This window comes from Prionailurus bengalensis, chromosome E2 (genome assembly GCF_016509475.1).
Source record: "Prionailurus bengalensis isolate Pbe53 chromosome E2, Fcat_Pben_1.1_paternal_pri, whole genome shotgun sequence".
Classification (NCBI taxonomy): domain Eukaryota; kingdom Metazoa; phylum Chordata; class Mammalia; order Carnivora; family Felidae; genus Prionailurus; species Prionailurus bengalensis.
In genome coordinates, this window is record NC_057352.1 from 12,925,086 (window position 1) to 12,939,144 (window position 14,059).

A 14,059-nucleotide genomic window follows, 5' to 3' on the forward strand; every position below is an offset into this window, starting at 1 on the left:
AGCCAAGTCTGGCTGCCCACTACCCCATGCCCCTTTGGCCTCCTTGCCTTCCTCCTGCCCTTGGACGTACCCATACAGTCCTGGCGTCCTTGTTGTGGGAATCCTGGGGGCGGGCCGGGGGGTGGTGAAGAAAACACCCAAGAGGCCAGGAGTGGGGTCCCTGTAGATCTCTAAAGACCGAGGGGCTGAGGTCTGGGAGGCATGACACCCAGGTCTTGCTGACCGAGAAGACCTCAGGCAAGAAACTCCCTTAACGATCTTCAAGGCCGTTCAGAACGGAGACATTCACTTGCCCTCTCTGAACCCCTCGCCCCACTCCCCTGACTACACAAACACCTTCCTAAGTGCCCTCTCAGCTAGGCAACTGAGATCCTCCCCACCTTGTCAGACTTTATGTGTCCCATGTCCCGCCCCCTCCCTCTGCTTCCCAGGGGGACTGCTGGTTGATTTGAGCGTCCAGGGCAGGGAAGGTGGGGGCAACGGCCAGAGAGGGCCTAAGATCCGGGGCTCAAAAGTACAAGACCGCACACAGTGCAGGAGGGTTGGAGCTTGAGTTTCTTTCCATTCCTCAACACCATCCAGCCTGGGGACAGATGGAACCTGTGTCCTCCCACTCTTAACACTGCCACCTCCAGCTGGCCTAAGCTCAGGGCTGGGATTATTGATTGCATTTATCTGGGAGCTCATGGTCAGAGTCGTCGAGGAAGGCCTGGGTCAGCACTCTCTGGGCATCCTTGACCACCTCGTCTAGAGCTGTGCGGAGCATCTGGTAGATGGTGGCGAAGCTGATGCCGCAGGTGGCCAGGGCGCCTAGGATGGGCACGCCGAGGAGCTCCTGGGTGAAAGCAGAGGCGTCCCTGGAGGCCTGGCCCAGTAGTTCCACCACCAGTGCCTCAGTGACCTTGGTCTTCCAGCCCTGTACCGCCTCCAGGATCTTGTGCAGGGGCTGGCCTGTCTGCTCAGCCAGCCTGACGAGGGAGTCCTCGTCGAGGCCGAGGCTGCGGCGGTAGCCCTCCAGGGAGCTGATGAGCACATACAGGTCACATGCCACATCCCGTACGCCTGGCACGGGGCTCGGGTTGACGCCACAGGCCACCGTGGCCACCAGCCAGATATGCTGCCGCAGCGAGGCTGCCTTCTTCTCTAGGATGGGCTTTGAGACGTTGGGCACGGCCAGCAGAAACGCGTGCTGCTTGTGGCTCTCCAGTTCCTTCACCATCAGCTCCTCCAGCAGGTAGAAGTCGTACTTGCCCAACTCAAACATGGAGAGCAGGAAGACCTTGGGGTCCTTCAGGCCCTCCGCTGCAGAAGACAAGAGCACTGCTCTGTTCCTGCGCTGGAGCAGGCCATGGCGTGCTGACCGCCGCGGAGGCACAAGCACTTGCTGTGAGTGCACAGCACGTGGCTCGCGAGAGTTGGCCCTGGAGCCAGGCTGCCTGAGTTCGGACCCCATCCTTGCTACCCACCACCCGTGTGGCCTTGGGCAAGTTACCAAACCAAACAAGGGGATAACTGTACCTGCCTCATAGGGATGTTGTGAAGGGAGCGCATGAAAACGGTGCCTGGCCTGCGATAAGCCCTTAACAAATGTCAGCTGCCCTCGGCCACAGGTGCCAACATCCCGTGGGCGCAGAGCTTTTGCACCGCTCTAACTTGGCAAACACACACGCCAGAACGTGCCCTGTTTCCTTAATGCAGGTGATTGGTCTCTGTCACCTGTGACCGGGAAGAGCCAACTCTCAGGAAGTGAATGGCAGCTGTAAGCATTATTTCACCGCGGGGCCCGGATCAGTCACGCAGCGCGACATTGGATGACCCCTTCTCCCACTGTGGGCCTCAGCTGGGAGAGGAAGGGGAGGGGGCCGGCAAACCCTCCAGAATCCACCCACCTCCAGAGCCTGAACCTCACCCCTCAGCCGCCGCCCACAGTCTTCCCGGATCTGGCGGAGCACTCTCTCCTCGGAGAAGGTGCTGGGGCGCCGGCTCCGCGAGGCGGCAATGTCCACGTCCACCTTGGAGCGGACGAGGTAGAAGCGTTTGCCCCGCTGCAGGATCTCGCAGGCCAGCTGGGCATGGTGGGTGGTGAAGCTGTCTGAGGTGATGATGACGAAGAAGTCGTAACGTTCCAGCAGCACCCGCTGGAGGTATCTACCAGTCCGGAAGCGGGACGTGCCTATGCCCGGCAGGTCCCAGATGACGATGTTGGGGTACTTAGGGTGTGGGTATGGCGTGGGGTCCACCGTCATTTCCACCACGCCCGTGCAGGCTGAGTTGGGGTCCTCGTCTCCCAGCCCCCTGATGGCATTGACAAAGGTCGACTTGCCGGAGCCTGTGCCCCCAGTGATGCCAATGTCCAGCCTGGCATTCTCCAGCGAATGAAGTGTGGCCTGCAGCCTGGCGGCCACTGCGGGCAGACCCCCCGCCTCAAAGGCTCCCATCAGAGCACTGGTGTCCCTCCATAGCTCCAGTATCTTGGACTGGCTGAGGCTTGACTGGAAGACTCTGCCCGCCATGGGCTACCTGACGTCCAGGCCTTCAGGATCGATGACCTTTGGCAGGGCAGGGAAGGGAATATTTTCACTCGGGGCCGCCCTCTCTTCTCTACACCCCCCAGCACGCCCAATATGTCAGGCCCCGTGCTAAGTGCTTTATTTCAGTTAACACGTATTCATCACTGCCAGGTTCTCCTCCTGGAGCATCTCATAAAATCCTCATAACAGCCGGAAGAGGAGATTCCCTTACTATCCACATTTGGCACCCAGTGGAGAAATCGTTTGCCCAAGGCCTCCAGCTAGTGCATGGAGTGTTGGGACTAGGAATCGGTCCCTCTGGTCCTAGAATTTAAATTCTTTTTTTTCTTCAAGGTCGTTATTTTGTTAAGATTTTAGTTTCGAGTAATCTCTACACCCAACGTGGGGCTCGAACTCACAACCCTAAGATCAAGAGCCGCACGCTCCACCGACCTAGCCAGCCAGGTGCTCCTAGAATTCAAATTCTTAAATGACTTTTTGTGGCATTTACCATGCACCGGGCACTACAACCAACCATATAAGGCGGTAATTAAGCGCTGGAACCCTCATCGTCGCTGGTAGCAGTTAGTGTTCATTTAACGTTTGCCCGGGGCCAGCCACTGTCCTAACCACATGCGTAATTTCACTAAGTCCCCATTTTACAGAGAGGGAAACCGAGGCTCAGGGAGGTAAAAGTCACTAGATTGTCCAGCCTGCACCAGAGCCAGGACATGGACCGGCTCCCTCTGATCCTTCTGCCATACAGCCTCCCCACCCTATGCTCACACGGCCAGGGAGTCCCGTGTTCAGGGTGGTGTGTGAGGGTGCCCAGGTACCGGGATGTGGGCTGTGTTTTGAGAATAGGTTTGGAATGGACCATCTATCCTTGTATCTGAGAGTCTGGGATTTCCCTACCGTAACCACTCACACCCTCTTTGGCGCAGAAAAGTCCAGGTGAACCCAAAAGTAGTCCCGGCACAGCCAGTGGGAAGGCGTCCCAGGAAGAGAAGAATCCTTTGGTTAACCCTCCGGGGGAAAGCTGCCCGTCTTAGTCCGGAATGGTTTTCTAGGTTTAAGGTAATTTGAGGCCCCAAATGAGGCTAGAATCATCACCACCAGATCTGGGAATACCCACAGGCAGTATTTGTGAGCACCTAGGGGTGAGGCCACCTCCCCGCAGGACAGTCCCCGCTTCGCCGCCGGCCTTATACACAGCCTCCGGGGTCTTCTTGTGAATTCCTGGAAACTCGCCTTTCTCTGCACCTAAATCCGACCCCATCCGTGACCCTTGTTCGAGCCCACAGAAAGCCTAGGGGCAGCCCTTGTCCTGTCCAAAGCCCCTAACCAGGTAGCGTGCAAATCTTTTAAACACATGTGACCCTTGACTCGGCATGTGAGGTTAGGCTTGTGCGAGGGTGTCAGATTCACTTTTGCATTCCTACCGAAGAGCCAACAGGGAGTAAGGGAGTGCCCGGGGGTTTGGTTTCACAGGGTCCCCTGGGCAGATACAGATGCCCTCACCCCATCCACGTGTTGCACATGCCCTGTGTCACCCGCAGCCCATGCAGCTCTCAGGAATCCTACCGCCATCGCCCCCTCATCAGTTCCATGGCCTTTCAGGACAACCCCAGCATCCGTGCACCCACACACCCACGCGGAGACAGCAGGTAACCCCAGTCAGCAGGCTGTTCACAACCTCGGACCCACAGTGTCACACCCCCGGAGACTTACCAAGGCCCCTCCCAATCACACACACACACACCAGAAAGCTCGTCACCACACACGTTCCCACAAGCCTCGGAAACGACTCGTTCGCGGTGGCGGGATTCGCCCTCTGCCCCCCTCCCTGCTTTGGCGGGCAGAGAAAGAGCCCACCAGCTTTACCACCCCAGGCTCCACGCGGAGGCCAGCCCGAGGCCGTGGGACCTCCCTCCCCCCCGCCACCGACACCCACCATCACTCACTGGCAGCAGGGCTGGCTGGGGATGCTCTGAGCCCCCCACCCTGTTTAGCTGGGTTGCTAGGCACCATTGTACCCAACCTGGGCACTGATTGGCTGCCCCACCACCCCCCCTCCAGAGGCGGCCTTTGGGACACTGGGCTTACTCTGAAAGGGACAGGAATGGCAACAAAAATAAGTACCATAGCCAGTCCCAGTCCCCACTAAGTCACCCGCACAGGCTGACAGTTGACACCGGTCTTGGGTCCAGGCCGGGACGTCCGGTTGCCCCACAGATCTCCCTTGGCTACCAGGGGACCAGGGAGAGAGATCCCAGCAAGGGGCCCTTGGCCCGCCATCCGGATCTTGAAGCTCTCCCCACCCAGCTCCATTCCCCCCCTTCCAGGTCAGCGTATCCCTCTTGGCCTTGGGCGCCCAGGCCTCCTCGGGCCCCTCCAAACCGCCCCTCCCCCGCCCTCCCAAGATGGCAAGCTCTGGCCCCCTCCACGCCCGCCCCTCAGCGACCACAGCGCTCAATTTCACTACAGCAGCTTCGGTTGGTTGGTTGGTTTTTGTCAAGGCTTGGTTTGTGGGTGAGGCGAGGGGACAGGGGCTGCGCGGTCACTTGTCTTCCAACAAGTCTCGCCTCTTCCAGCTGTCGAGGATATACTTGAGGAGCAGGCCGAGCTTCCGGCGGGTGGAGAGCGGGGCCTCCTCGCAGGTTCCCTCCCCGGACACCCGCTTTTCCACGCCGTTGTCACCCGCCGCCTCTAGGCTGACCGAAGGCCGGGGCTCGTCCTCCTCCAGGGCCTTGATGCGGACCCGCTGGGCGTCCTCGGCCATCTCATTGAGGCAGCCCTGGAGCATGGTGTAGACGGCGCCGAAGCTGATGCCCCCGGCCACCAGCGTCCCGAACACGGGGATGCCCCTCTCGAAGGCACGGGCCACCCGCATGGCGCCGTCGGATGACTGCGTGTAGAGCCGCAGGACAGTTTCCTGCGAGACCTCGTTGGCCAGCGGGGACCGGATGACGGAGCGGAGGTCGCCCGCCTGCTTGCCCACCTGCTCGGCCAGCTTGGCCAGAGAGTCGTCATCCAGGCCGAAGCTGCGGTGGTAGCCGCGCAGCGAGCGGAGAAGCAGAGCGTCGTCGTAGGCGGCCGCCAGCCCCGGCACGGGCAGGGCCTGGATGACGCCCGACACCAGGGCCGTCTTGAGCACCTGCTCCTGGAGCATGTCTTTCTTCTTCTGCAGCGCCTCCAGCGAGATGTCCGGCAGCGACAGCAGGCCGGCGTGGCGCCGGTGGGCCGGCAAGTCGTGCTCCCAGGTGGACACGAGCAGCGGGAAGTCGTAGCGGGCCGGCGAGAGGTTGGACACGAGGAAGATGCGGGGGTCGGCGACGCCGGCCGCCCGCAGCCGCTCGGCACAGTGGTCGCGGATCTCCTGCAGGACGGTCGCCTCGCTGAAGCCCGAGGGCCGCTGGGCGCGCGTGGCCGCCAGGTCCTCGTCCACCTTGGTGCGCACGAAGTAGAACTTCTTGCCCTGGCGCAGGATCTCGGAGGCCAGGCGGGTCTCCACGGCCCCGCAGCGGCGGGCGGAGACCAGCAGGAAGAAGTCATAGTGGCAGAAGTCCACCTGCTTCAGGTACCTGTCAGCCGGGCAGCCCGGAGAGCCGGCCCCCGGCAGGTCCCACAGGGTCACGTCGGGCAACTGTGGGTGCGGGTAGGGCGAAGGCTGCACGGTGGTCTCCACGACGCCGGTGAGGGCCGCGCCGGGGTCCTCGGCCCCCAGGCCACGGAGGGCGTTGATGAGGGACGACTTGCCGGCGCCCGACTCGCCCGTGACGCCCACCTCCAGGCGAGTGCTATCGGAGGAGGCCAGCAGCTCCCGGAGGCGAGAGGCCGCCTGGGGGATGTCGCCCGACTCGAAGGCGGTGCGCAGGGCCTCCAGCTCTTCCTTGGCCATGAGGATGGTGGTCTCCTCCTCCCCGGGCACCGCGGGCAACCTCGAAGTCGCCATGGTGACCAGCGGCTCAGAGGGCGCGGGGATGGGGGGAGAGTCACGGGGGCGCGTGGTCCTCGGTGTCTGCGGGGGTACAAGGGAGCACTTGGCTTCTCCTGGGCCTTGGCACAGGGCAGGGAGAGAGAGAGAGAGAGACACGAAGGTATAAGGGAAGTCCCTCTGGCACCTCACAGCCCTCCCCTTCTCAAAAACCTGGGGTACGTTTTTGACACGAGGCAGGGCGGTCTGGAGTCTCACGGGCCCAGGCTCACATCCCATCCCTGCCACTAACTTGCTGTGTGACCTGGGGCAGGATAAGGTGGCTCTCTGAGTCTGCTTCTCCGCGTAAAGGGCACAGTGACTGACCTACCTCCTGAGGTGCTCAGGACCCTTCAAGGATAACCTAAGAGCAGCAACAGTGTGACAGCAGCTCGGGACCCACGCGGCCACATGGGGCCCCAGGCTTAGAAGGCCCAGCCAGCTCTTGGCTTAATACTCTGCTGACACTGACCGAGATTAATGATATTTGAACCAGGGGCCCTGTGTTTTCATTTTGCACCGGGCCCCGCAAATTTTGCGGGGCTGAAACCCAGCACCCGGGCCCGGGCAGGGAGCGCTGTTGGGAGCAGCCGGAAGGGGTGGTGAAGGGGACCCAGACCCTGGAGCCAGACCTGGAGTCAAATCCTGGGTCCCCACATACGCGCTGAGTGACGCGGGGCAGGTGACTTGAAACTGCCTGCCTTACTCCCCTCATCCGTAAGAGGAGGCTGTAACTATGATAATAGCAAACCACCTCCTTGGGTTGTTGAGAATTAAGCGAGTTGATACATATAAAGCCCTTGAAATACTGTCTGGCACAGAGCAGACAGTCTGTTATCAGCAGCAACTCCATGATTATCATGATTAATATTCCTAGCTGTGTGACGTTGAGCAATACCCTGCCCTCTCTGAGCCTCAGGGGGCAGCAACCGCACCATGGAAGATAACCTTGCCACCTCACGGGGCTGCTGTGACGATCGATCGATCGTGAGCCCATGTACCTAGCCCTGGGCCAGCGTTCTTGGGTTCAGCTGGTGGGAGAAGCCTGCCGTGGGCGAATGCCCAGACGCTGGGAGTCCTTCTCGTCGAACACCCCGCCCCGCCCTGGTTGCTAAGCTAAGTTCACGCTAGGGATCGCCGTCCCCATCAGACAGAGAGGGACCGAGGCTCGGACTACACAAGTGATGTCCCCAGCCGGGACTCAAACCCAGGTCCCTGGGCTCCCTCATGCCTCCGAAGGGCCCCTCTGTCTTCAGCCACACGTCTTTGCCTCCCTGCCTGTGTTCTGGGCTGTCCCTGTCCCCCCACACTGTTCCCACCAGGTCCTACCCACCCCCCTGCCACCCGGTGTAGGCATTTCCCCCACGCTATGCCCGCTGCCCCTGCACCCTATCCCCCTCAGTAAGGGACAGGAGAGCAAATGCTGGGGCAGGTCCCAGTGGCCAGGACCAGACAGGAGGGTGGCCCCTGGGGTGGGACTAGGGCTGACAGAGCTGGTGTTGGGCCTGGAAACCCCTTCCTCCCTTCCCCCACAGAGTCCAGCCAGAGAGCCCTGCCCTCAGGGGACTCACCTGCCCTGCAGGCTCTCCCTGTCCCCTCACACTCTCCCCACTGGTGGGGTCTCCTCCCCTGTTAGCCCAAGGTCAGACCTGTTGCTAGGACCCATTATAATAGCAAGCAGCAGCTCATTGGCCAGCCAGCCCTAGTGCAATAATGCGGCGACAGTGATGTCAGAGGGCGGGGTCCCCATCCCCTGGCTGCTGCTGGGGCCCCCTTCTCGGTCACACTGGGCCCTCAGTCCCCCACAAAGGACGCAGAGAGCTCTCTCTAACACCAACAGGTTCACAGCCCATCCGCTGTCTCCATCACCCTCAGCACAAGGTCCAGCTCCGCAGCCTGAGCCCGTTCACCGCCCGCCCTCTGTTTCTTCTCCTTCCGGGGGGCTGTTTCCCAAACGTGTCATTCATCATTCGTGTGCCCTTCTCGGCACCATCTAGTCACCTGCCACCCTGAGATGTGTCGCACACGCTCTGAGGGTGCTGGTTTAGCTTCGCCAGCGCTGGCTGCGGGGAGAGGCCAGGTCTGAAACCACCCACACGGTCACGGTCACGGTCACGGCCACGGCCACGGCCACGGCCACGGTCACGGCACGCCTCTGCCTGGCCCTGGCCGGGTCTGGTGCCCACAAGCTGCGGTGCAGTGCCACACCCCCATTCGGCATCTGGTATTCAGGCCCCTGGGCTCGGCCTCTACCTCCCCAGAGCTTTACTGTCCTCTCCTGTGCCCAGCACAGCCCATCCTTCAAATCCCAGCTCAATGCCAACTCCGTGTGAGGCCGTGGTCCTCTCTGCCCTCTCCCTCCCCTGCTTCCTCACGACCACCCACCGCCCAAGATGGCAGCAGTGTGACAAACCAGGAGGCCAAAGTGGGGAGTGATGTGAATGAGAAGAGAGGCTGAGGCAAAGGCCCCCGAGACGGGGAGAGTTGGGGTGTGGAAGGAGACCCCCCCAGGAAAAAATCGGAGGGAAAGTCGGGCAAGAAGACAGAAGGGAGGAGACACCACGTCAGAGAGAACCAAGGAAAGACAGGTTACAGAGAGGAGGAAACAGACACAGGGAAGGGGCTGAAGGTCTAGAGACCAAGACGCCCTGAACCCCAGCCACCGGGGGACACCCCGCTCCCCCAAACTCCAGCCTCCATCTCCGCAACATCCAAGTGTGTGTGCGCGCGCACACACACACACACACACACACACCCAGCTCTCAAGTCCTTGTAGGACCATGTCCACCCCATCCACCCCCCAAGCCTCTTCTCTGCCCAGGCCTAGTTCCACGGACCCTCCCCTCCCCCATTTCCTGGGGTGTCCCCAGAGGCCCCTCCTACCCAAGGATGGATCTGAAGGTCAGTTCTGGAAAGGAACCTGGGGGAACAACTTCAGGAGGAGACGGATGTCCGGTAAGGGACTAGACCAGCTCAAGGCCACACCAAGAGTCAAGGAGAGAATGGTCTGGAGCACCTGGGGGGCTCAGTCAGTTAAGCTTCCAACTTTAGCTCAGGTCATGATCTCACGGTTCATGAATTCGAGCCCCGCATTGGGCCCTCTGCTGACAGCTTAGCGCCTGGAGCCTGCTTCGGATTCTGTGTTTCCCTCTCTCTCTGCTCCTCACCCGCTCACTCTCTCTCTCTCAAGAATAAATAAACATTGGGGTGCCAGGGTGGCTCAGATGGTTAAATGCCCGACTTCGGCTCAGGTCATGATACCACAGTTTGTGGGTTCAAGCCCCACGTTGGGCTCTGTGCTGACAGCTCGGAGCCTGGAGCCTGCTTCGGATTCTGTGTCTCCCTCTCTCTCTGCCCCTACCCCACCCATGCTCGCTCGCTCTCTCTCTCTCTCTCTCTCAAAAATAAGTAAACATTTAAAAAATTATTTAGAAAAAAGGAAAGAATGGTTTGCCAACCACACGGTCCAGAATTCTTCAGCCACAGAGAGAAAGAGAAACGCAGACCACTGGCTGATGGACTCACTCACACACTCGGTGACTGACAGAAGTACCCAGAGACCCGGAGATTAAAAAGTATTTTCGGACAAGGGAGCCTGGGTGGCTCAGTCAGTTAAGCATCTGACTCTTGACCTCGGCTCAGGTCATGATCTCATAGTTCGTGAGTTCGAGCCCTGCGTCCGGCTCTGTGTTGACAGTGCGGATCCTGCTTGGGATTCTCTCTCTCCTTCTCTCTGCCCACTCCCCCCCCCTCCAGATAAATGAGCAAACTTCAAAAAATATATCTTTTCAGACATTCCCAGACACCAGACACACAGACCTGGACCCCTCCCCTAGAGTCACAGACCTGCACCCCCGGCCTAAGAAGGAAAGCAGAGACACAGACTCTCAAATTACGGAAAAGCTAAACTCCGGCAAATACAAGGTTCAGCCGACTCACGTTCAGGCACATACAGACCCGCAGACCGGGAGAGACTCAACTGCACGCAGACCACGCACACAGGTCGTGTCCCCGAAGCCCACCTCACTATCCATGACCCTCATTCATGCGGCCCCTGCTCCTGATCTGGGGAGCCCAGCCAGAAGTGTGGCAGACCCAGGCTCTACCCTCAGGGGCTCACAGGCCCATGCGGGAGTCACATCCACCCACAGACAGTGAGGACCCAGACCCAGGATGGGGGACCCTGGAGGGCCATGGGAACACAAAGGGGATACCTGACCCAGCCTGGGAGTCAGGGAGGGCTTCCTGGAAGAGAGGGCACCTGAGCTGAGAGGTGGGAGCCTGATAGCCTGCTAGGAAGTTGCATCCCAGGCCACAGGACCGGCCCTGTGCAAGGACCCTGAATTGACAGAGGGCTCTCATTCACCCAGGAATTCACGCAGTCTGTTACTTGGTCATTCCGCGACCATTTGCTTAGACCTGACCCTCGGCCAGTCCCGGGACTGGTCCACAGGTGTGAAGGACACTTCACAGGCTGTTGGAGGAGGCCGACGTGATCACACACAAGGCAGAGGGTTCCCTTAGTGTTTACAAAGTGGCAGGCGCTGTGTGAAACCCGTCGGATGAAGCAGCTCATTTAACTGGGACCAGTATTCTGTTCTCCCACCCCCCCCCACACCCCCCGGCCACATCCTCTGACAGACATAAACCCCAGGAGCTGAGGTTGGAGGAGAGAGGAAGACACACACAAACGAGATGAACACATTCATGCATTCGCTCTTTCCACGGGTCCCCTAGATGATCAGACCTAAGGTGCCCCTGGTTGTCACAGGCACCATTTTCTGTCCCACCGACGAGGGGAAAATTTGCTGCCGATACAAGCATCACACGGGATTTCCGTAGGTCTTAAAATGTTTATTCCACGCTTACTCTTTGTAGGCATACTTAGAAAATACAGATCTTTGTACCGTGTGTCCCTCGCGTGCATCGCTCGTGCGTGAGAAACAGAGTGGCTAAGCTGTCCTCCTAACCGCAGAGTCTGACCCCGGGATGGCTGACAGTGACGGTAAGGTGCCATCCGCGACTCTCCCGGGTGTCAACATTGCTAAAACATGGGGGCGGGGGGGAGTACCTCTGAGAATCAGTGAAGGGGGTTCCTGAGTGTCCATTCTGTGCCTGCCAGGCTGGGAACACAGCAATGACAGACACAGTCCTTTCCTACGGGGAGGCATATGCCTACTGTGTGCCAAGGACCCAGTAGGTTCGATGTTCAGAACGCAGCAGTGACCGAAGACAGCTCCGGCCTTGTCCCCATGGGACTCAGAATCCATGAGGGACACAGACCCCTCTCCTGACGGTGTCGAGTAGGGATGGAGTTGCCCAGACAAGTGTGAGAGCCAAGGGGGTGACTGACCCAGCTCGAGGTGGGGAGGTGTCAGGGAAGGCTTCCTGGGGAAAGTTCACTCACTATGCACACACACTTCCTGAACACCTGAAGCACTTCCCGAGGGATGTCTACACATGTGGCCTTCACCTTCTCTCCATTCGCCACGAACCCGAGGAAACCTGAAGTTAGTCCCTAGGGATTCATTCATTCATTCAAATACACACTGGCTAGATACAGCGGTAGGAACTGACACACAGATGGCCCTTGCCCTCATGGAGCTTATATCTTGTGAGAGATGAAAGATAATAAACGAAAATAAGATCGTGTCAAATAGTATGAAGGAAAAAAAAAATAAAAACAAGAAAGCGAGTTGTAAGGTTGGTGGATTGCCTGTCGCGGTGGCCACCAACAATTTCTCCCGTCCCTGGAGGCACATGCCCCTCTTCCCACCAAGAGCGGGAGTCTCTGTCCTCTCCCCTTGAACCTGGGCTGGCCTCATGACTTGCTCTGATCAATGGTATGTAGCACAAGGGACATTCTAGAACTTCCAAGCTCAGGCCTTAAGAGGGGGCAACTTCTGCTTTCTCCTTCTCAGAGCCCGAGCTACCATGGTGAGGTCCTGCTGGAGAGACCCCCGTGGAGATGAGCCTGAAGCCACCTTAGGACCTTCAAGCCCTAACTGACCTCCAGCTGACTGCAGCCACGACAGCGACCCCAGCTACATGGGAGCGGAAGAAACAGCTGAGCTCAGCCAGCGCACGGACCTGTGGGAAATAATAAAGCATTGTGGTTTTTTTTTTAATATTTTTTAATATTTTGAGAGACAGACGGACGGAGAGCAAGCAGGGGAGGGGCAGAGAGAAGGGGGGAGGCACAGAATCCCAAGCTGAGCAGTCAGCACAGAGTCCGGGGCAGGGCTCGAACTCACAAGCCATGAGAGCCTGACCTGAGCCGAAGGCGGAGGCTTAACCAACTGAGCCACCCAGGCGCCCCGATTAAAGCTTATTTAACATCATCATTTGGTCAAGAGAAACTGTCAAGCATGAAAATTCTCTCAGCTGAAAAGGCGATAGGCCGAGACGCAGGTTTTGAAAATATTGTTCATGGGTTCCTTTCCGTCAAAGCCAGGGGGGCCTGTTTTGCCTTTTGCTTCAGGCACCAACATGGCTCAGCACAGGTGCTGGTCTTTATTTAAAATGTCGGTATCTTGTTCATCGAAATAGCATGGATTTTTTGCTATGTCTTGAAAAAAGTATTACATTACAGTATCGTTTATCTCGCTAATTGAGTTTTTTGACACTCCCTTCAATTTTGCACCCAAGGCCAGTGTCTCACTTGTTGGCTGTAGTCCTGGCCCTAGTTCTGACCAAACTGTGTCACTGAGTGCAGAAGGATGCCTGCCTCATCCCTGGCCTCCTCTCATGACCCTCCCCAGAAGGCCTTTGACGCCCTCCCGGGTAATGGGTGTGTACATCCTCACTGTGGTCTATCATGAGATCTGGGGCCTGACTGCCTCACAGACCTCATCTCCTAGAACTCTCTCCTTGCTCACTCTGCTCCGGCCACACCAGCCACCGTGATTCTCCCTCAGACACATTAGACTCAGTTCTGCCTCAGGACCTTTGCACTTCCATGCCCTCTTCCCCGTGATGTCTCCATGGTTTGTTTCCTTACTTCACTCAGACCTCTGCTCAAATACAATGTCACTTTCTCAGACAGGCCTTACCAGACCACTCTATCAAAAATAGCACACTCCCTCCCCCAAATCACTTGGCCATTTAGTGGCCTAAAACATGGCTTTATGGGGCACCTGGGTGACTCAGTCGGTTAAGCGTCCGACTTCGGCTCAGGTCAGGATCTTGCCGTCTGTGAGTTCAAGCCCTGCATCAGGCTCTGGGCTGACAGCTCAGAGCCTGGAGCCTGCTCCGGATTCTGAGTCTCTCTCTCTCTCTCTCTCTCTTTCCCTCCCCCACTGGTGCTCTGTCTCTCTGTGTCTCGCAAAAATAAATAAATGTTAAAAAAATTTTTTTAATAAATAAGTTTTAATTGACTTACAGTGAAATAAAATTATGTTAAATTCTGTCTTGGTAGAAATACATTAACTAAAAATATCATGAGTTTTAATATACTCCGTTTATATTGTTTCAATATTTTTTTCAACTACTTTAGTGTTCTGGAAAAGTAATGACCATTAAAAAAGAACCCAAAGCAAGTATACAGGGCCTTTTTCATCAGGCTCTGCTATGG

At 58.0% G+C, this 14,059-nt stretch overlaps 2 protein-coding genes across 2 annotated transcripts; both read right to left on the bottom strand.

Annotated features, from left to right (window-relative positions):
- Nucleotides 1-537: 537 nt before the first annotated feature.
- Nucleotides 538-2,558, bottom strand: LOC122495165 (interferon-inducible GTPase 5-like). The gene is made up of 2 exons (XM_043600944.1): nt 1,910-2,558; nt 538-1,302 (listed from the first exon to the last, which is right to left on the bottom strand). Exons 1-2 carry the CDS (start codon nt 2,511-2,513, stop codon nt 659-661), a joined length of 1,248 nt encoding a protein of 415 aa, XP_043456879.1. The 5' UTR covers nt 2,514-2,558; the 3' UTR covers nt 538-658.
- A 2,444-nt stretch (nt 2,559-5,002) lies between these two features.
- Nucleotides 5,003-8,155, bottom strand: LOC122493939 (interferon-inducible GTPase 5). Its single transcript, XM_043598698.1, has 2 exons — nt 8,058-8,155; nt 5,003-6,569 (listed from the first exon to the last, which is right to left on the bottom strand). The coding sequence occupies exon 2, from the start codon at nt 6,463-6,465 to the stop codon at nt 5,071-5,073; it is 1,395 nt and encodes a 464-aa protein (XP_043454633.1). The 5' UTR covers nt 6,466-6,569; nt 8,058-8,155; the 3' UTR covers nt 5,003-5,070.
- Between the last annotated feature and the right edge of the window lie 5,904 nt (nt 8,156-14,059).